Below are 22,447 nucleotides of genomic sequence, written 5' to 3'. Positions count from 1 at the left end.
TATGGATAAGGACATAATTAAGAGCTGTTACATGCGATATATATTTAGGACATACGGTTATCTCCTTAGCCTCGTAGTCGGAGCCACCGGCCAGGGTGATGCCAATGCTGCTCTCCGGCGTATCCCGCTGCAGCACTATGATAAAGGCCTCGGGCGTCTTAAGCGGCGGATCGGCCTCCTCGACAATCTGTTGCACGTCTTGTGCGGTAATCAAACTCTGATTGCTGCCCAGCGATGAGAAGCTGCCAAACTCGGTGGCCGTCTCCTGTGTGGTGCTCACATTCTGTGTTGTGGAGCTAACACCCGACGAGCTGGAGGCCAGCGAGTCCAGCGAACTGAAGCGCTCGTGATGCGGCTTTGTGGCAACAACTGTGGCAAGCGCCTTGTGCATGGGCAGCGGAACTTGAGGCGCGGCAGCTGCTGCTGCACTGCGCTCAAATTTCTCGCGCAGCTCGGCTGTGGTCTGCGACTTGGTGGTGCCCAGTGTCAGCTCCCGCTTTGGTGTCTGTGTGCGCTGTGGCATCGGGCTGATCACGGGCTTGGCTTGCACCACACGCAGCTTGGCCTGCTGCGTGGGATCTGCCTTGAAGCTAGCCTTGCGCTCCTCATCGATGAACATGGCACTGATCTTGGCCGGCGTATCCGAGCGCCGGCTGCTGTCGTCCGTATCAGAAGTGAGCTCCACATAGGCAGCTACATTTATCAGCTTGTCCACCACCAGCTGCTTGGCCAGCAGATGATGCTGCTGTTGCTGCTGCTGCTGTTGTTGCTGCTGCTGCTTGTAGGTGGACTTGAGGCGACGTCCGTTCAAGACGCAGGCCTCGCCATCGGTGCTGTCGTTGTCATTGTCGTTGCTGTTGTCCTGGCCGCGGCTCTTGGCGCTGCGGCACTTGGCCGACGCCAGGATGCTCTTGCGATTGCTCAAAGCCAGCTCGGTGCTGTTGCTACTGACGCTACCATTTAGCTGGCACTTGAGCACGCGTCGCGTTAGGTCCACTGTGGCCGTGCTGCCCAGGGAGCTGCAGCTGGCCTGGGAGCCGGCCGAGGAGCCCGAAGTCAGCGTGGAGGTGTTTGAGCTGGCTATCGAAGTGTTTGTCTCCGAGCTGAGCGTGCGCGTCAGCGCAAACTTCTCTGGCGGCGTGGGAACACGCGCTGTGCTCGAGAACACGGAATCTGTGTCGCTCTCCTGGTCCACCAAAAACGGTTGCTGCTGCTGCGGCTGTTGCTGGCAAAGATTAATCCTGCTGGGCATGCTTAGGGCGCTGGCAAGCGAAGTGCGTGGCGGCTTTGCGGGTGGTTGCGACAGCTGCGACTCCAGCGGACGACGCTGAACAGCCGCAAAGATGCTGCGATAGGTGCTCATGTTGTTGTTGTTGGTGTTGTTGTTGCTGCTGCTGCTGCTGTTGTTGTTGATGTTGTGTCTGAGTGGGCGTGTCTCGCCCAGGCCACTGTCCGTGGAGTCCTCACCGCTGGCCGCCTTCACCTGGCTCTTGATCTCGGGCAAATCCAGTATGGGCTCCAGCAGCTGCGGCCGCTCCGGTATGACTAGGCCGCGCAGCTTGGAGAGACTGCGACGCCGCTGCTCCAGTATATTGGTGATGGCCGCCTTGCGCGTGGCCGCATCGCCCTCACCCGAGAAGCTGATGCGGCGCTCCACAGCGGAGGCAACTCCTCCATGGCTGCGTCGCGGCAGCGAGGCGTAATTGTAGCTGTAGCTATTGCTGCTGCTGCTGCCGCTGCTGCCGCTGTTGGGCGTGGTCAGTGTGTGCAGCGAGTACATGGAATCGGCCACGTGCAGCTGCGGCAGCTGCTTGGCCAGCTGGTATTGTCGCTGTGCATCGTTTAGGTTCTCCACGCTCATGGCGCGCGTCTTCAGAGACGGCGGTGGCGTCGAGGAGGCGGCCTCCAACAAATTCTCGCTGCTCATGTTGAGCGGCTTGCGGGAGAAGGTGGAGGTAGCGTTGGAGAGGTTGGCGCTGGAGCTGGGTGTGGGCGGCGCAATGGTGTCCAGTTCGTTGCTGGATGAGAACATGGCAATTTTGTCGCGTACGGATTTCTCCGACTTTTCGTCTTTGCGCCAATCGCTGGACTTGCGTGGCGCACTCGCGCTCAAGGAACGTTGGTAATCACGTACGCCGCCGCTAGATGGCGTTGCTGCCAATTTTGTTGGCGTCTCTGTGGCGCGTGCAGCTTGACGCGCATCCTCCACATTGATGACCAAGTCCTGGCGATACATCTTGCGCGGCACTGTGGGCGGTGGCCCCGTTTTGGGCAGTGGCGGTGCAGCCTCCAGTTTGTTGTTGCTGTCGTTGTTGTTGTTGTTATTGTGCTCAAAGCTTAGCTCCGCTTTGAGGCGCGTGGCATGCGATTGGGGATGCATAATCAGCGGCTCACTGAAGTTGGGCGGAAACTCATGGCCATCGGGCGGTAGACGCGAATAGGTCGGTGGGGAGGCGTAGCTCAGGTAATCCTGCGCCAGCAGCTGCTTTGTAGTCGTTGCTGTTGTTGTTGCTGTTGTTGTTATTGCTGGGCTGCTCAGCAGCTCCATTTTGTTGTTGTTGTGCTTCTGCTGCAAACTCTGGCTAAGAGTCGGGGTCGAAGTGGAACTCGGGGTCGAAGTCGGAGTCGAATTCAAAGACTTTGTCGTTGTTGCCGTTGCCGTTGCTGTGGCCACCAGGGTCTTCTTGCTGCTGATTCCAGTTGCTGTTGTTGCTATTGTTGCTGTTGTGCTGTTAACTGTGCTGATAATGTTGTTGCTGTTGCTGTTGTGGTTGTTAAGGGTACCAAGATCTGTAAAAGGCAACGGCAGAGAGTGGGGAAAAGGTATTGGTTAGCAAAGTACACGAGGAGCAAACATATGGAGATAACAAATATAATGTGTAAGGGATGGGGAGGGGGGCTATGGCTGATCATAAGGGAAATACATTTATCGATAATTTGGTATGGATTTTAATATTAAACTATTTATTCATATTTTCACTCAGGATGAATTAAAGATCAGAAAATATGCAACTTAAATGAATTCATTTCAATTCGATTTAATAATAGGTGCATTTATCGATAAACAGATACGTAGATATATCGATTTGTAATCGATTACATTTGATATGCAGAAAACTATAAGTGTTTCTCAAAAGTTAATTGTTTCTTTTAACTATATGACGCCGAAAGGAATTGGTTTTATTTATAAACAGGAATATAACACAAATTGGAAAGGTTTGAACACCATCAGGATGGTATTTCACAAGGTATTGTCTTTACAGGTAAACAGAGTTCGAGTAGTAAGCTGTGAATATAGATTTGTGCAAAAGAATAAAAGAAATAGTTCAAAAAACAATCTCCAAAGGCAGCTAGCTTCTGCAAGACTATAATTATGCATAAGAAAAAAAAGCGAACAAAGCCGAAAACTTTCGCCCAAAATAAAAGCGAAACAGTTGTCATTATGCGCTAACCCAGAGTTAAGGCGAATCTTACGTCTAACCCAACTATTTTCGGCGTGGAGCAATTAAAAACCACAAGAGCAGCAGCTGAAAATTGTTGTGGTTGACAAAACGTCTCTGACAACAATTGTAATATTCGTAATAATAATAAGTAGTTATAATAATGTCAGAGATACCAGATATATTCAGATAGACAAATTATAGACAACAAAGGTTTTCAATTCGGCAGCTAAAAGCGAAAGTTTCTCGCCAATCAAGAAGAATAGAAAAAGTTGTTTACCAAAGCCCTCAAGTATTTGGCCAACAGCAGGTTGGCAGTGCAGGTTGACAGATTTTTGCGGTCGCCTTGCATATTGGGGTCATTCGTTCGGGGGAGTTGAGCCCAGGCCAGAAACCTTAATTAATTGCGAGACTGAAATGTTTATCTAACGATATTCGGGCTGCAAATCAAGTTTCTAACGAGCGTTTAAATTTATTCAGCAATTTCTCTGTGTTTGGCATGAAATTGAATTAAGAAATTCGATTTCGTCAAATAGAAAACCGCCCACATATCAACATCTTCAAAGAAATGCTGCGTGCATGTAAAATTTGCATTTTTAATTAAAGCAAAACAAGAAGCGAGAATAAACTAAATGCGAGGCTACCTTTTATTTAAATGAAAACCGCTGCGTGGTTCTATTTATTTTTTTGTATGTTGAAAATTATTTAATTTTTCTGTTTTTTTGCTGGGAGCTGTAAGTTCTGTTCTTTCTGCAGTGTTAATGAACTCTCGCATTTGTAAACGTCGCACAAGCCACGGCGCGCCGTTGTTTAATCCAAAGTGAGGCTAAAAAAACCATGTACACATTATATTTAAGCCGCATATGCAAAAATTAAAGTACAAAAAAATGTGGTTAAGAGAAAGAAGCTTGTGATTGTTTAATGTAATGCAGAGCCAAAGGGCTCAAGGGCGTCACTCGATGGCCGGAAAAGACCTAGAAGTGTTTGCCCGTGTTTAAAACGTGTATTTTTACAGATTTCAGTCTCGGCAGAGACCTTAAGAAAAGCACAACTTTCGTCAGCATTTTATTAATCAGTCGGCGCCGATCGATAAGTGAAGCCAAAATAAACATTCGGTCATCGAGAGTGGGGCATGCCTCATATATATATTAACAAACCTATAACATAAGCCTATCTCCCTCTCGTTGAGGTGAGTCAGCAGCGGCTGACAAAAAGTCTATTGATTGAACTACGTCATGCGTCCAGTTAGTCATATGATTAAAGCGTATACTTTTGGTCATGTCATAGGTTTTTATGACACAGCGGTAGCAGCACACTGGCAGAACGGCCCATGAGAATCGCATAGGGCGGCAGAACATTTCCCAGCAATTAGGCACAGCGGCAGCTAATTAGCTTTTATTATGGCCACATAATATTTAATAATAATTGTGATTATTAATCCAAAAAGCCCTTTGGGCGCCATTCAATACGATTAACAATTTTAATTCCACGCTTAATTAATCAAATTAGCCGCAGATAGAGTATTCTCTGAGCCTGAACTCTCAACCCCGAACGAACTTTTAAACTCTGTCGGCTAGTCGTGGGCCTACGACAGGCCGCAACAATTAATCTTCAACTCTCAAGTGTAACATGAGGCGCCCCTCTTAGTTAGTGTTTAGATATTTGGCAGCTTGTTTGGCTTTTTGTTTGGCCGAAACCGCGCTTTATTATGCATATCGTGTTGTCCATTGATTCTTATCTAATGGATGTTTAATGTAGGCGCAAAAACTCGACTTGGCGGCTCGCTTCGCTGGCTCGGCTGGTTCGGGACACCTGCCACAATTTTATAATTTGTAATCTGTTCAGATTGCGTTTCCCTGGCATTCTGGCAATTAAATAACACCGTTCTACCGCGGTGCTGAAGTTCATTTCTGCACAGCTTCAGTTTACATACATATACATATATCTTTTTATTTTCCACATTTGGAAACCCGCTGCGAGCTCTGGCCAAATTTAATTGTAATCTTCAGGGGCTCCAGCGAGCGATCGATGTGTGAAAGGTTAAGAGTTGCCAGGTTGAATGGTCAATAGGATTGAACTGGCATCAAGTTAAAGAGCTGAAGTATTGGCCAGAGCAAAGCATGCGTAAGTAGTTATTTTTGTACTACATACTAGTATGTACATACATATGTATAAAGTGACCGGCGACTGGCACTACAATCAACTGGAAATAATATAATTCTTGGTACTCCATATATCAAAACGATTCTTCAAAGCTTGGAGCGAGGCATTTCCGTGCTGTCGCCGGCCGAGTCGCTTTCGAGTACATGCCGAAGTGTCGTCTTTAATTAGAAGCGAGTGAAACAAAAGCGACCGCCGGGTTGGGAATCTCAATGCCAAGAACGCTGCGCTACGCTTTAAAGTTCTTTGGAACTGACTCGCATAACTCGAAGCTTGCTCTAATAACTTCCGCTGTTATCAACATGCGACGATTGCATAAGACTTTGCACCGCAGCGCCACCTACCGCTGATAATTATAAATTGCATAGCATAGCTGTTCCCACAGTTTCACACAGCTCGTAGAGAGTTCTATGCCATGTGCTCCCTTCTGTTTAGCCATAAAAATCCTGTAACAAATTGCGCGCATTTAGCGCACAAAATGCCACTTACCATGCGCCCCTCTCGGCGATTCTCAACGTGGGAATCGCTGGGAAAATCGGCTTGCGTGCTGCTTACCGTACGTAAATAATTGAAATTAATATTTTATTTTTCTTTTTTTTTTTGCTCGTTTTCAGCGATTTCTTTAAAACATTTTATCGCTCGCATTTTATTTGTCGGTCTTCCTTTGACGTCGAGAGACGCGAAAAAACAAAAGAAACAGAAAATAAAATGGCTTAAAAAATGCGTAGATTGGTAGCCCGCACATTTTTCAACATGGCTAGCATTCTGCGCTGATTCTTCGTGGTTTCTGATGTTTTTCATCATCGCCCGCTCGCGAGCCCCTGATCTTTGCAATTGTTCGGGTTCGAGCTATGGCGAACGTAGCATATTTCATTTTAATTATTTTATTAAGGCCTCAGCCACAATGTGCAATTATTTAAAGTGTTCAATGCGTCGTTTGATGGATAGATGGGAGTATGGGAGCTTGGGAGCTGGCAGCTTGGGCGCTTGGCATCAACAGCCTGGGGCAGCCTTTTGATATCTCTCAACACCAGCAACACGCAAGCGAAGACAACTTGTCGGAATATAATTTAATGCATATTAATAAGCTCAAACTACATAGCTGAATGCATTTTCCGCTTGATTAGTGTTAAGAGCGAAGCACCATAACAAATTCTAGCCGATAATTGCTACGCATTATGCCAAAAACGAACGACTTTACCTGTGTGTGCTTTTCTCGTATGATTATATTGCCATAAGACAAGAAACAACGGCGTGGCTATAACTCAACATAAGCCAAACAGCTGCTACAGAAACAGACGCTTCTTTATGCGAAAATATACAAAAGCTTAAGACAGTAGTCGTTATATAATACCCTGTTAAAGCTAGATGAAGAGTCTGATGGAACTTGCTTCTATTCGATCAAAGAAGAAATTAGGGTAAAATAGAACAGGATTGGATTTAGTGGAGAAATACTAACTAGAATAGGAGAAAGTATTATTTAAAGTCTAAACTTTACTCATACAATATTTAATCAACATATTCGTTTATCTATATCATATTTAATCACCTGAAATGTTGATATATTCTAGCTTAGACAACATTCCTAGAAGTATCCAGTATCCAGTCGGATATGCCCCAAAGATTACCTTATGCACTTATAGAGCATATGAAAAATTCCAGACCATTTCTTTTATTTAATAAGAGCAATGCAGGAGAATAAGAAGCAACTGCAACAGCAGCAGTAGAAGCCGCTGCTTAAACCCCGACACTGAGGCCGACTTCTTGGCGGTGGGCAACAAAATGTTTCAGGTCTTTTCTTGCCTCCTTGAGTGCCCCCTCCGCTCCGTCTACCACTCGCGTTGTTGTTGTCTCACTCAGTTTGTGTTGCACGCTGCCCGTTTTGCATTTAATGTGTCATGCAACGCTGCATAGCGGACGCTGCTGCTGCTCCGGCTGCTGCTGTTGCATATGTTGCAGCAGCAGTTGCAACTTCTGTTGCTGCTGTTGTTGTTATGTGGCAAGCGCCAAGTGTTGCAAACAATGCGATGAGCGAGAGCAGAGGAAGCGCCCGAGGGGACACAACAGAAGGGTAGCTGGAAAAACTGCTTATGCATATGGCGAGGAAAATGTGTTGCCAAGAAAAATGTGAGCTTAAATTGCAGCTGATGGAGAGAGCAACAGAGAGAGAGAGAGAGAGAGAGACAGAGAGTGAGAGAGAGGCAGGGCAACCAGAACTGAAGTGTGTGCCGTTGCATAAATATCGAGCTAAAGTGCCAGACCTGCGACTATTGTGAATACGGGCGAGCGGGCACCGCGGCAGGTAACTATCGGCCTCTTGCCGCAGCAGCTGCCACACACGTTGCACACACGCACCCAGCGGCGTCGGCGGCGGCTTTCGGCTCTTGGCAACTTGACTTAAACGCATTTTTGCCATTGGCAACGGCCCCAGAGCGAGGGGAGGGCGGCAGTTTGGAGGAGGGGAAGTAAGCGCGTTTTGAATTATTTGTGAGATAGCCAGGCGGGCGGACAGGTGAGAGCGGGAGAACCTTTCAAGGAACATTTCAACGCTATTTACGAGGCAATTTCGCAAAAGGAATATTGCAAAATGTCTACTCTGAATTTTATGATGAGTTTTCTTTTTGTTTTTCAAGCAGGAAGTGAAAACTAACATCGAAGAAACGCACAACAAACAAATTTCAACAAAATTCGGCCAGCCTCTCATAGTTAAATCCCACTAAATGCAGCCTCAGTCGAAATACTTCATTGGAATTACGATCGCATCTAAAAATGCATTGTCCATAAATTATGCTTGTTTATCATTATCAAAAAAAATAAAAACAAATAAATCTTTGGGGCGGCACATAAAACTTGTCGTTGAGCGCACGCAATTTAAATAAATAAAAAGCCAGCCGAAAAAAAATATATAAAAACCAGGGAAAACTAATTAAAATAATACCAAGAAATTACGGAAGCAACTAATTGGTCAACTCTCGGACTAAAGTTTGCCGTGAAGTAGCTTTTTAAGCCGACTCTCCGCCAAAGTGTGACATTTGTGGAGCGCTGCGGCCGGCTTATATAACACGAAGATCGCTTTTTATGTTGGCTTTAAAGTCGCGGATAATGATGATGTTGATGGCTTTTAATAACCCGCGTGGAGTTGAGTTAAATGAAATGGTATGGAATGCTTTGAATATGTCAAGAACCGTAGCACCGGCGGCAGAACTTTGATCTAGACACGCTGAAAGCGTAGCCTCCGGTCAACGTATTCCGTTCTGTTTGGTATTTCGTAAATTGCAGATCGAACAATTAAACGGCAATCGGAACAATTAAATGTTTGCAAAAGGCAGCCGGCAGAACAAACGGCTAACATGGGTTAATTACTCTCTCCGGCCCATTCCTATTCCCATTGTCATTCCCAGTCGCAGTCGCAGTCGCAGTCGCAGTCGCAGTCTCAGTCCCAGTTCCATTCACATTCTTCCTTCTTCTTCTTTTGGGGCAGTGTTGAAAAAGGGCGTAGCTGGCAGCTGAGTGTTGAGAGTGTGAGAGGAGCAGAGGTTAGAGGGAAGTGTTGGAAACCGAGTTGGTGAGAGCACGCTTCGCTGCGCAATTTAAGTGCCTCGAAAAGGTTCACAACTATTAAAAGTTTTTCTGTGAATACCCTGTAAGCAAGGCATGCAGTTTGGGTATGTTAATTGTATGCGAATTAGTGCAGTCTGCGAAGCATAAGAATTCTTGACAAGAAATTGAAAGTACCACATCTTATGCTGGCGTATACAAATTCTCGAAATTCCTATCTAATAAGTAGAATATTTGTTGTATACACCTGAAATTGGGTTTACAGGGTAACTGGCATTTAAATAACATCAGTTAGTTTCTAGTTTAATGCAAAGTGCACTCAATTGTGGCATGATTCTCAATTTTTTCGTTCTTTCTTTCTTTCTTTGAGATCGGAGCAGGAACTTCCACCTGTGACTCGACTCGCCGTCGACGCTGGGGTGTGATCTTTATCGGGGCACAGCTGGCACTTCAAGTTCATTTTAGTTCAGTTGGGTTCTTGTTGCTTCTTTTACATTACATTGGGTTCTGTCATTGTTGCCGATGGGGATTTCCATTTGAGTGACTCTCGAAGCGTTTCATTTACCTACGGTAGCCGACGGCTCGTCTCGGAAAACCATTTTCCCAAAAGACACAGCATTGTGTTTTCTTATCAATTAAAGCGTGACCTTTGTTGTGGCTTATCTGAGCGAATTAGTTCGGCCAGGCAGGTCGGCTGCTTTATGGTCTAATTAGTTGGAGAAACCTTCGTTCATTTCGGTTCATTATGACTTCACACAACAAATGAAAGAAAGCCCCAAAGAAAAATCAAAACTTGTTCGTTTCGGCGATGACATCAAGCAAATGCTTCCATCACCTTCTTCTGGCCTATCGGCACGAACTATTAAGTATAAAGTATCTAATAAATCGGACGCTATCAATATGAAGACATCGTCGTAAATAGCCACGACAAGCCCAATCGGCCTAATCACAGCTTTATTTATACAGGTGCAACACTCTACAATTGTGCAGTAAGAGCCAATAAATGTGGCTTATTACACGGTATTACAGCCACATATTTTTTTGATTTATAAACAAATATTGCAACTGACAAAAAGTAACTATCAACAGGTGTCTGACAAGCGTTTCGATTTACACAAGTCTGTCGTCTGTGGGATCGGGACCCTGGCTGTGCGCTTCTCGTTATTTATTTTTTCTTTCTTTCTGTTTTGTAATACAAGCGAAAATGTCATTAACAAAAAATATAAATCCACCCCAGTTAAGTTACATAAGAATGGGAATAACTCATGGCAATAAAATTGTATTCGAATATAAGATCTGCCAGTTGACAGCAAGGTTAATTTGTAGAAAATATATATATTAGAAGTTTTGCAAAAAAGATAACCAATTTGTCTCACATTAAATGTCTTGAACTTAAAGTTCTTGTTTAGTTCACGAATGTTTTTATATTGTATCTATCAATTTCTTAGAGAAATTGTTCTACATAAATCGTTAACCTTTGTTAATGAAAGTTTTCCAGCTGAATATGTTACGGGTTTTGTTTAATTTTCGGGGAATTATTACACAAGTTAGTTATTTGTGCTCACATTCGCAAATTATAACTCACGGCGAAATGTTCACATATTTGCTCATTAAATAAATTATCGTTTTCACTTTGAAGTAATACCGATTCGATCGGATCCGTTACGCCGGGATCCTGATGTCGCAACTCCAACTGTAACGGCCTGTTTAAAAATGCCAAATACAAAATGCCCCAAAAATTAAATTAAAAAAAAAAAAGAAAGAGATAAAAAAAACATGGTCTTATAAAACAATTTCAATTGGTTCGCGTTTTGGGGCATTGGTATTTCCACTCTTATCTCTGTGCCTCTTCCTACCCCCCTCTCTCTCTCTTTGTACGTCTATCTCCCTCTCACTCTTTCTCTCCGCTGAGCTCCACTTCAGCCCTTTTTGCCGAATTCTTTTTTTTTTTAATGTGAAGCTCGCAATTTTCGTTGACATTTGCAAATTCTTGTCACAAACGCGAAAAATTACAAACAGACAAACATATAATAAAAAGGCGAATCATAAAAATGTTTAGGTTTCGAGCGAATTTCAACTATTTTGTTGCTGTGGCGGCCTCTTTTTCAATTTTGTATTTTTATTTTATTTTTTTGTCTTATACTCTGTTTGAAAAGCGACAAGGAGTATATTGGGTTTCAGCAAAAAAAAGCGCAAGCTTGAAATTCTCAAAAATTTCGAATATATCAGCATATATTGGTATATATCAGTCACAGTCTGTAGAGTCACAGTTTTGCAGTCACAGTTTTGCAGTCACAGTTTTGTTAAAACAGCGTATGGCGCAGCCGGGCTATACGAACTGCAACATTTTTATTTATTTACTTTTTTTCGACAGCTGGAGTTGCATACAAAAGCATACGCCCCTTTCGCCACGCCCACTGTGACAATTTGTGCACATTTTAATGCAAATATTTGAATGAAAGCAAACTCAAGTCTGGCAACGGGCGACTGTCGGCTAAGTAGGTAAATGTTTATGATGCGTTTTATAAGGCAGCGACTGCATTTGACAGCAAAAATCAAAAACCTGGCGTGGCAGGTGGAATGGGGGGGGGGGGGGGGGGGATATGTATGTATACACAACTACATATGTATGTTAATTCCATTCGCCGCTTAACGAAAGTAGTTCAATTCAATGGCCAGCAAATATTTGCCAATGGCATACAAATTTGAAAGCTTTTATTTGACTCTCGCAGTAAAGAACACGCGAATTGAGTCTATGGAAATGTGTCACAAATGTGCGGAGCAGGGTTGCCACCTAATGAGCTGCAGAATGACAAGGCGTCTTTTTTTTTTTTACAGTGGCAGACGGAAAGTGTGAAAGGTTGTTTGTCATTAAGAGAGTGTATGTGTGTGTGTGTGTGTGTTTGCGAGAGGAGAACAACAACAAAGTAGGCTAAAGATTAAGGAAATGCCACAGAGGAAGTCAGTGGAACAACAATGAAAAGTCAAAAAGAAGACAAGAAAAACAACAATAGGGAAATAAAAGGAACGCTCGAGTTGCCACTATTAAACATGATTATAGGGATACACAGAAAAGATAGTTAAAAGTATGCACTACTCGAGCTAGACAAAGCTTTAATTTTAGGCCAAAATGGAAAACAACAAATTTATGTATAGGAAAGTTGCTTAAAATGCGATTTAAACATGCATAAATCAGTATATTTCCAATTAATATAGTACAAGTGCAACCAGGAACATTTAACTTCCAGATAAGGTTGAAGTTAATTTTCTTTGTCGCATTCTTCATTCTTCTTCTTCTTCCTCTTCTTCTTTGGGCTACATACCTTTCTAAAAGCTTTTGCTTTGCGCTCGGGGCTTTCGTTTTTGCATTAATTTCGCACACATTTTTTATTTATTAATTTTTATTTTTGTCTCTTTGTTGAGAAAATATTTAAACAGTTTGCTTTTTGTTTGCACTTTTAAAGGTATTTTTTTGTTTGTTTAATATATTTTTGTTACCAAATAAACTGTGTTAACGATTATTAAAATTAACATAATTATTGTGCATTATAATTATTGTATTAACCAATTTTTCTTTCGAGCGAGATTTCACTTTCTTGAAAAGCATTAGCAATCATTAGAGATTATTTCAAGTGTTTTCAACAATTTGCATTGCAGCCAAAGAAACAACAAGAACAACAACAAATGCAATTAATTATTGCGCTCCAATGCACAGCGAAGCTAAACGGAAATGGATATGAATGGATATGAACTCGAAATGCCGAAAAAAAAAACAAACGAGAAAAATTAATGTTTGCAAATTGTAAAGTTTGCAATTAGCTTTAAACTCGATTTCGATATTTGCGTTGCATTACATTTAATTAGACGGACGGTAAGCGATGATGAAACGTGAATGAACGTGAATGAACTTGGCGAGAGTGCGAAGCGGCAATAACAAAACAAATAACAAAGCACAGTTACAGTTACTCAGCTTATAAACATGCAAAAAGAACAAACTTCACGGTCAGCCTGCAAGCGAGCGATCGTACGAATGAACGCAACCACATACACACACATGCACACCACACACTACAGCACTTTACGGTGTGGGAGAGCGTGAGAGTCAAAGTCAAGTTTACACCTACGTGTTCGTGCCGTCTATTGAGTGCCCGCTACGTTGTGTACGCGACGAGCGCCAAAAGTAAACTGAATGTGCCGGCAGACACGATACGTCTGCGCAGCCGACTTGGACGCAACTTGCTTGACAAGCAGCTGAGCGGCCGATCGGCCCGATCGGCAGAGCGGCAGAGCGGCCACCGCCAATTGAGCAGAGAGTGGCGACTGCGACGCGGCGGCGCTTGCAATTCTTTCGTTTGTCTTTTAATTGTCTTGGCGTCGCGTCGCGTGGTCTGTTTGATCATTATCTTTAAGCTTCGCTCAACTTCATTATGAGCAGCAGCATGTGGCGACTGCTCTTCGACTCCAACTTCGACTCCATGTGGTTGTGTGCATATGTGTGCGTGTGTGTGTGTGTGTGTGCGTGTGCCTCGTGTATCTGTGATCGCATTACAGCGACTTGATGACAAATTTGTGATAAGCATTGGAAAATCTCTTACTGAGCATTAAATTAATTTGCCCAATGAAAATGCGGCACGCCGATTGATATCGATTGAACTTTGTAACCGTTACAGCGTGTGCATCAATTGACCGCTAGGCGGCGCTTCAAAGTGTTATTTATGGGCATATTTTGTACTTGAGAAAATTGTTCATTTGTCACACAATATTTGCATGTGTTTCATTTCCCTTTGGCCATATTTAAATGAATTTACGACTTTATTATATACATGTATGTGTACTATATCTGTGTATATGGTATATATATATATATGTATATCATATCGCATTGGGCGTGTTGATGTAACACATATCGTTCAATTATTTTGTTTGGTTTCGCTGGAATTTCACAGCAATTATCGTAAATAATTCTATAAATATATGTAAGATCTGGGCTGACATTTGAAACAGTAAACGGCCGTTTTTCCTCAACAGAACTTTGAGCTCAATTGTGTTCCATTAACCTTGGAATACTTAAGAGCTGCTGCTAACTCTTCTAACTTGCAACTTTCTTTAATTTGTTATTATTATTCTTAACTTTCTTTGCATTATTATTGTTTTTTTTTGGCTTCGATACAGCATATTTTTGCTAGAACTTTTTTAAAAGTTTTTCTACAAAGCATTTCCTCTCTCAAACAATTGCTAATTTTGGCCGAAAAATAAGTGCAAAAGCAAATCGAAATGAGTGCGGTTTTAGCCATGAAATTCTATATATTGTTTAAATTGGTGGGGTTAAGTGCCAAAAAATAAAATAAAAAAAGCACAAGCCAGGCAAATAGCAGTGTGATGTGCGTACTTATAGGTAGCTGCCCCAAAGGCGTGAAGGGGTTTAAGGAGGAGGGTGGCAGCGGAGGGGGGGGGAGGGGCAAGCCTAGAAGAAGCTGTGGCTATGGTGTTTCGGCCACGCTCCACGCTTTGGGCTTAGTAATTTTTAATTTGATGATTAATCGATAAGCGACAGCCCCATCGACTCGGTACCAGGCCAATGTACGACTCCAATGCCCCCGCCCGCTCCCCTTCGAATAGCATTCGGAGAGTGTGTGTGTGTGTGTGTATGAGTGGAACCGTAAAAGAGGAATCGAAACGAAAAGAAATGCTGATCGGTGATTGCATGTGATTAGAATTTGTAATAAGCCAGAGTTTCAGATTCGAAGATCTCGGGAGAGCTCAAAGCTCAAAAAGCTGGCCAGCGTAGTTTCTTTTATGCCCAGCACGCTCTGGAGCTGCAAGATAGAGATCTCTAGGTGAGCTGGGCGCCCGATCAACTGCTGGATGCTGCTGATTCCCAGCTGGAATTGGGTATTGGATACGGGAAAATTCCCAAGCGCAACACCCGCAACAAACAATTTGTTGCTCGAAACTGAAAGTGCATTTGGATGAGTACACAATATTTTCATATATTTTCTTTTTGGGCAGCTTTCACTTTGTTTTCATTGTCTAGAATTTGTATAAACACGCATAAACATTGCATAATCGCCGGAGAGTCTCGAGAGATTCACGACCTTTGGGCAATTATCATACAACTTTCTTTGGCTCTTCGTTTTGAAAACTTTCACACAGAACAAAACACTTTCCCAAACATATTTCTATGTTTGTTTCTTCTTCACTCTTCTATTTCTTCTCTTTTTCTGTATAATGTAAGCAAATGTAAGTTCCACTTCAGATTGTCATTTATCAAAGCTGGGGGCTTCTCGGTTCTCGGTTCTCGGTTCTCGCTTCTCGCAGCCCTGAGTTATGTTTTTCATTTGATTTTCTGATTGACAGATGCCCCCGTCGCAGCATTTGTAATGGATACCAAATGTGTGTGTGTGTTTGTGTCCCCATCGGGTTTAGCTTAGTTTCGGTTCAGTTTTTGGGATAATCAGCATATGTAAATATATGCTATGTTGGCAAATGCAAAACAGCTGCCTATTAAAATGTGTCGGAGCGCAATTTAGTGCGAAATATTTTGTCAAAAGCCGCAGACCTTGTGCCACTTGAGGCGCAACCCCGACAAGCCACACTTTACACATCCAACCAAACCCAACTCATTCCATTTGATTTCCAATCAACAAAAATCTTGCGCTGTTTCTGCTCATGTTGTGCGTCACTTGGCAAAACAAATCAATCAAAGGCAGCTGCAGGAGGGCCGGAAAATTGCATGGCAATATACGTTGCCAATATATAGATAGATATAGATATATGTATATATATCTATATGAAACACGCCCCACACGATGCCGTGCCAGACAATTGCGGCAGAAGCTGCGGCGCCAAATGCAAATTGCGTCAAAGTTTTGTTTCGTCTCGTTTTGCGGCGAAACTTTAAAGGCAAATTATTTGACATGTGACATTATGCACGAATTCCTCCCTTGGGGTCCGTCAAACTAGCGTTCGATCCATTTGCATATTATATTAGTGGAGGTTACTCTAACTTGACTACGAACTTTGCAACTATGAGCCAAACTTGTGCGCTCTTGTAAACTTTTTAATCTTTACTTATTCCTTGTGCCTTATCCTTAAACGTTTACATGAGTCCGTCAGCGCTGGAGTTGGCGTTTGTCTTTGCCTTTTGTTTTTGTGTCGTATTCTTAAACAAAACAGATTTTTTTTGCATTCCTCTTTATGTTGTATTCTTAACTGTTAGCTCAAATGTCTCTGTCGGCAGGGTTCATACAAGTTTCGTTTTAGGAAATAAATAATCTAATATAATGGAAACTTTTTTGTATTTGAGCTCAAAGAAGAGCATAGGAAGTTCGTTGCCATTTGGCAAGCAGGCAATCAAAGCCCGTCAATTGATAGGCACAATTGTGTTTTCTTTTCTTTTATTATTTTGTGGCTTGATTTTTTTTGTTACTATGGCAAATGACAAAGTTCAGCGTCGATGAAAAACTTATGATACCACGAAAATGGCTCACAATGCTCACATTAACCCCACAATGGACCATGTTGCACTTGACAGTCGCATTTGTTGTGCACTGCAATTTATTGTTTTGATATTTGAATAAAACAGCCAAAAGCGGCCGCAAAAGGCCGCCAAAGTTGGCCAAAACTAGCCAATGGCCAAGCTCTGGCGGCTCATTAAAAGACTTTTTTTTTTGGCCAAATTATGAGCAGGCCGCATAGATTTTTTTCCCTGCATTTTTTGCACATATTTCTGCCTGTCTTGTTAACGTTTTTTGTTGGCCTTTTAGCATGTTTATTAATTACAATTTGATTCAATACGATTTGGCTTTTGCGAGTGGCAACAAAAAGGGGCGTTGCAATCGTTTTTCGTAAGTTGCCAGAAACAAAAATCAAATTGAATTCTTTGCTTAGAATTAATAAGAATAAAGCTGCGCAGCTGGCTTAGCAAAATATAAACATAAATACAATTCATAAAACTATTACAGCTGGCATTTATTGTAAACATATAAAAAAAAATTGCAAGCGATAAAATAAATTTCATAAATAAAATACTTAATGTGGCTTGGCAAGCAAGTAAACTCCTCTACATAAAATAGATATAAAAATAAATATCGAAAAATATGCGCAAAACGCACAAATGATAATAAATATAAATAGCAATCGGTTAAAAAAAAAACCAAAGACCGAAGATTTAATACCCTTCTAGCGATTTGCCTTACGGTTGTTCAGATATGTATGTGAGAAAAGTGAAGCTCGCAAAAAACTCAGATGAAAATATCTTGGATAATAGAATATTTTGACAATATGAGAACCTGCTTTATCGACCGATCGTTATAGTGGTCCGATGTTGATAGGATTTTGAATATATAGTGAAATATACAAATGCCTAGTTTGGTTAAAATATCCTGATAAACAAAAAAGTTTTACATAAAAAACCCTTCTCTTCTGACGATCGTTCCTGTGGCAAATATATAATATAGTAGTCCGATGTTGCAAAGATATATTGAGAGGAACCTACATTAGAAACGATCGTTTCTATGGGAGCTATATGATATAGTGGATCGATCGACATATGTTCAGAAGGACGGACCTATGCAAAGTTATATCAACTTCGCTGTTGCCGCTGATCTAGAGTATATATACTTAATAGGAACGTAAATGTCTTCCTCTATGCGTTACAAATTTCAGAACAAGCTTATAATACCCTCTGCAAGGGTATCAAAAGAGAAACAAACAATGTAAGGGATCGTAAATTTCAATCAGTGGGCCAACTAAAGAAACCCCATTAAAAATATATGTTATAAAGTGAATAAAAATTCAATAACTGTGGCCTAAAGGAACTGGAACTGGAACTGGAACTGAAGGAACCGCAACCAACTATTGTCTAGTACAAATAATGCACAATAAACATAAATTAGCAATGCCATTTTTTGTGTTTTCTTGTTTCTGTTGTTGTTACTTAGTTTTAAATGAATTAAATTGGGCTCGTTATGGCCAAGTGACCTTTGCGGGCGAGCAAAATAACGGATAATACCCGGAGACTCCAATTGGATCGGCGGCCGTTTTACATTATAAATTGGCAATTCGACATTCGTTTGACAATCGCCGATTTGGCCAAGTTCACATGGTGTCGATTTCGAATGCAACTTGATATCCGATTGCGAATTCGAATACGAATACGAATACGAACTCGATGTCGATGCCGATGTCGACTCCTAATTCATGTATTAGAAAGTACAGCAATTGCCAGATTTGAATTTGGGGCGTGGGCCCTGGTGACGACGGCCACAGCGAAGACACACCTTATAGAGTGAGGGGGCTCATAATGAGATTTCTGTTGCCATATCTAAAAACAATTGCCAGTGTGCTAAAGGGGCGTGAAAACTGCAGGGCCTCTTGCAATTTTGGGCTGGGTCTTTGTCTTCGAGTCCGTTGTTTTTGGCTCTGATTCTGCCTTTGGGCCCAGCAACAGCAAGTGCCATTTGCTGCAGTTGCTTTGGCTTTTTAATTAGTTGACGTTGGTCTTTGGTTTTTCATATACGTTTTTTGTCTTTTTGCGGGTGGTTAGCTCTTTTTTATTGCTTTTTACTGCTGTTGTTTCCATTGCTGCCGTTGGGGCGTGCGAACTTTTTTCTTTAATTAGCTGGCTTGTTCTTTGTGTTCTGATAGAATGAATTTGACATTTCCAGCTGACAAGTAAATAGTATTATATATTATATAAATACACATTTTTTTTTGATTTATCGCAATGTTGACGCAAGTCGTTCGCATGACAATTAACTTTAATCTATCAACTACAATTAACAATTAACAACTTTGCCAAATTCCAGAGAAGTGCCAAGTCAAATAATATTCCCATTTATTTCAAGAATAATGTATTCGAAAATAACTACTCAACATTCACTTTCAGCTAAAATCAGTTTTAAATTGTTAATGAAAATCAAAATCTGTTTGAACTGATTTTGCATTAATTTATAACTTTTGCTTTTCATGTCAATTATTGTGACGTGGGCTATTTTTAATACCCTGAACCCGTTGAAAGAGGGTCAAAGGGGTATAATGTGTTTGTGCAAATTGATGTAAAAGCCAGAAGGAAGCATCTCTGACACCTTAAATCAATTGTAATGTAGGAATATTCTATAGGGGAAAGGTTCTACTGCAGAAATTGCATTTAGATGGGATAATAAACACAGAAGTTATCTGAGAAAAATTGGCTAGCCACGCGGTATTTGGATTGGTTGAAGAAAATATTCAAGTTCGACTTCCAAACGGGGAACTTAATTTTTGTTTTTGAATATTTATGTTTTGTGAATGCCAAGGCAAAGGAAGGCTGTATTTGGTGTTGGTAGAGGAAGGCATAGGGTATACCCTAGTCGTGCGCTGCTGACTTTTGGTTTTTTTTTTTATGTAATTATTAAATAAGTGCAATTTATTTAAATCAAATATTTATCAATATGCAAAAGCCGCAATAAAATGTGAATAAAACTGTCGCAATTAACAGCACAAAAAATTGCATTGCAAAAATGAATCATGAAATTGAATTATTAAAAAGCGTTTTTATTGCACAAAAGAGAAAGAAAATCGCGCAATATTTTGCTTAATTTATTCATAAATTTGACAAAAGCAACAACTCGCTAACCGCGTATTGTTAATCATTATTGTTATAAACTAAAGACAACGACAGCTGCGGTATCTGATTAAACAGTTAAACGCGAATGTTTTATTTATAATTGAGTTGGGCGCTTTTTTTGTTTTTTTTTTTGTCGTTTTATTTTTCGGTATCTGCCTGCTTGTTCTTTTTGCCATTTATTGTTAATAATAAACTGTTTCAATTCTGCGTTATTTCAATTATCTAAATTAAAAAATTCCTCGCTCTTGTTCACAATATTGTATCTGTGTGTGGGTGTGTGTGTATCTGTGTGTGTGTGTGTTTCGATTTATTTATTTATTGTATTGCAATTTTTGCTAATTTGTTACCTCAGTTTCGCTGTGTCGAGCACATTTCACGCTGGCTGATTGGTTTTTCTGTTGTTACCTTGCAAGGTCGCAGATACAGATACACGCACACACACACACACACACACACACACACAGATACAGCTGCTACAGATACAGTTTTACAGTTGTGCACACACAATCAGCTGCAGATAGCAGTCGAAATATTCGCGACAAATTAACTTGTAAACGTTAAATGAGCCGCGTGTCTGACAGAAGTTAGATTCGAAGTTAAGGTCGACATTCAAGTGTGTGATTCGATAACTTTGGCATTTTATCAGTCAGCTGTTATCGAAAGATCGAAAGATTCGCTCGTTCCGTTGCAAGCGTGCGTGGGAGCTGACCTTGAACTGCTTTGCAGGGCAGAGGAATTTGTCAGCGACTTGTGATGAAATCCGACAGCCTTGACTGGGGCTAATGTTAAATGTTAATTGGAAATCTCAGCAGTTGAAGAAAGATCAACGAAAGCGGATAAGGTCAAGTGCGCGAAAAATACGAATCACCATGCTAATATATATTTAAATATATTTAACTTTATTACTCAGTGATCTTTGGAAAGTCGGAAATAAAGGGCAATATTTAGGCAGTCATTATTTTTTAAATACCCATAACATTTATTTTTATCTTTAAGAGATCTCTCGAAAATTGGCATTAAGAAGTAATATTGATTCGAGAGCTTCATCTTTTAATATATTTTGCATCTTGATTTATTTTATTTACACTCTTAAGAGATCTTTTGAATGTTGGCAATATGAAGCAATAGTTAAACATTTAAATACGCATCTTAAGGGACTTATTTGTTATCTTTTTTTCACATGCCTTTCTCTACAAAAAATTCCTAAACTCAAACTAATTCTATGCAGGCGATTCATGAATCATAAAAAATTTAAAATGCAATTACTCGAAACTGGAAAGATCGTGATTCGCGTTGACATTTCTTAGGACCTCGCAAAATTTGCATTTAAATCAAAGCCGACAAACTGTTGTCGGCACCCCCGCACGCCCAACACCCGGAAGCGCCACTAAAATGGAGTTCAAGAAGTTGCTTCAAGTTTTGCACCTTTTTTTTTTTTGTTGTGGCGCCCAAATCGGGGCACATAAATTATATTTCTGCCTAATTTCAACGCTTAGAAGCTAGAGGGTGGGCCAGCCCTTGCCAAAGAAAATGCACACAAACACACACATACTCATATATATATATATATGTGTACACTGCACGCATAAATCATGGACGCGTCGTCAGGTATGGAAAAGTCGCCTGCCAGGCACTTAGTCAAAAAGATTTTGCCGACACCGCACAGAAAGTTAACATGAAAACTACATAATTCACTTAAATGTCAAGTTTGCGGGTAATGCCCGACAGGGGCTGCCGGGGGCTGCATGGTTAAGGGGTACGGGGGGGGGGGGGCGGCTAGTAAAAGGCAGTAACTTGGCCATAAGTAGCAAATGAAAAACGTTGGTAGCTCGATGCGGCAGCTGCGCCACAAACTGTTCACGTCACTCAGCAGTGCCTGAAAATGTGGTAATAAAGATCCAGCCAGCAGCCAGCTGAAGAGATGAAAAACATACATACAGAAATTTGTAGTGGGCAGCGGTAAAGAAATTTCACTAAAGCGCTCCACGGTCACGATTTATCATCATTGCTGCAGCCATTTGACAAAAAGGGAAACATCTGCCAGCCATGGGTTGGGCAGCGGGACAGCTGGGGGGGCCTGAATAGGGGGAGCGGACGTTATGCCTGTGTAGCGGGTAGCTGAGTTCAAGTTCCAGTCAAGCGGCAAACATTTTGTTGGTTGCATAGGTTACATACTTTATTTCTTTTTTTCTTTGGCTATACACATTTTGGCTATTTTTTTGCCCGCTTGGCGGCCTCTCAAACGACTGTCGGGGATCGGCGGATCTCTTGTAGTGCCTGACACTTAACGTGTCATTCGAACATTTTATTAGACTTGACAATGAACTCTTGAACCGCAGCGGTTCAAGCAAAAACCCCAGTACAACATTAACAGCAAACTTTAAGATTAACATTGACGGTTGGTTTAAAACAAGAAAACAAAAACATTCAAAAGAAAAACAATCTTAAAACAATAGAAAATAGAGAAGCGTTGCCTATAACTTTCACATTGAAAAAGGATTTTCATGAGAAAAATATTTAATGCAAAAAAAGAATAAATATTTATTGGGAGCCAGATGCAAGTCCTAAAGAATTTCCCAAGAAAACTTAAGAGCAAAGTTTATTAAGAGATGGACTTGTTTCCAAACGGAGAGACTTACTTATTGTTCAAATTAAAGCTCAACTTGTTTTCTTTTAGAAA

General features: G+C 41.4%; 1 protein-coding gene across 1 annotated transcript in view; it reads right to left on the bottom strand.

The window, feature by feature from the left end:
• Window positions 1–22,447, bottom strand: part of LOC115768772 (serine-rich adhesin for platelets) — a 113,845-nt gene that overhangs the window by 1,572 nt on the left and 89,826 nt on the right. Inside the window, exon 3 of the mRNA XM_030713466.1 lies at window positions 56–2,790. Within this exon, the coding sequence (XP_030569326.1) occupies window positions 56–2,790 (2,735 nt within the window). The remainder of the gene's footprint in view (window positions 1–55; window positions 2,791–22,447) is intronic.

The sequence above is a fragment of the Drosophila novamexicana genome, unplaced genomic scaffold (genome assembly GCF_003285875.2).
Source record: "Drosophila novamexicana strain 15010-1031.04,08,12 unplaced genomic scaffold, DnovRS2.1 tig00000009-arrow-pilon, whole genome shotgun sequence".
NCBI lineage: Eukaryota > Metazoa > Arthropoda > Insecta > Diptera > Drosophilidae > Drosophila > Drosophila novamexicana.
This window is presented reverse-complemented; position numbering and strand designations above follow the sequence as displayed.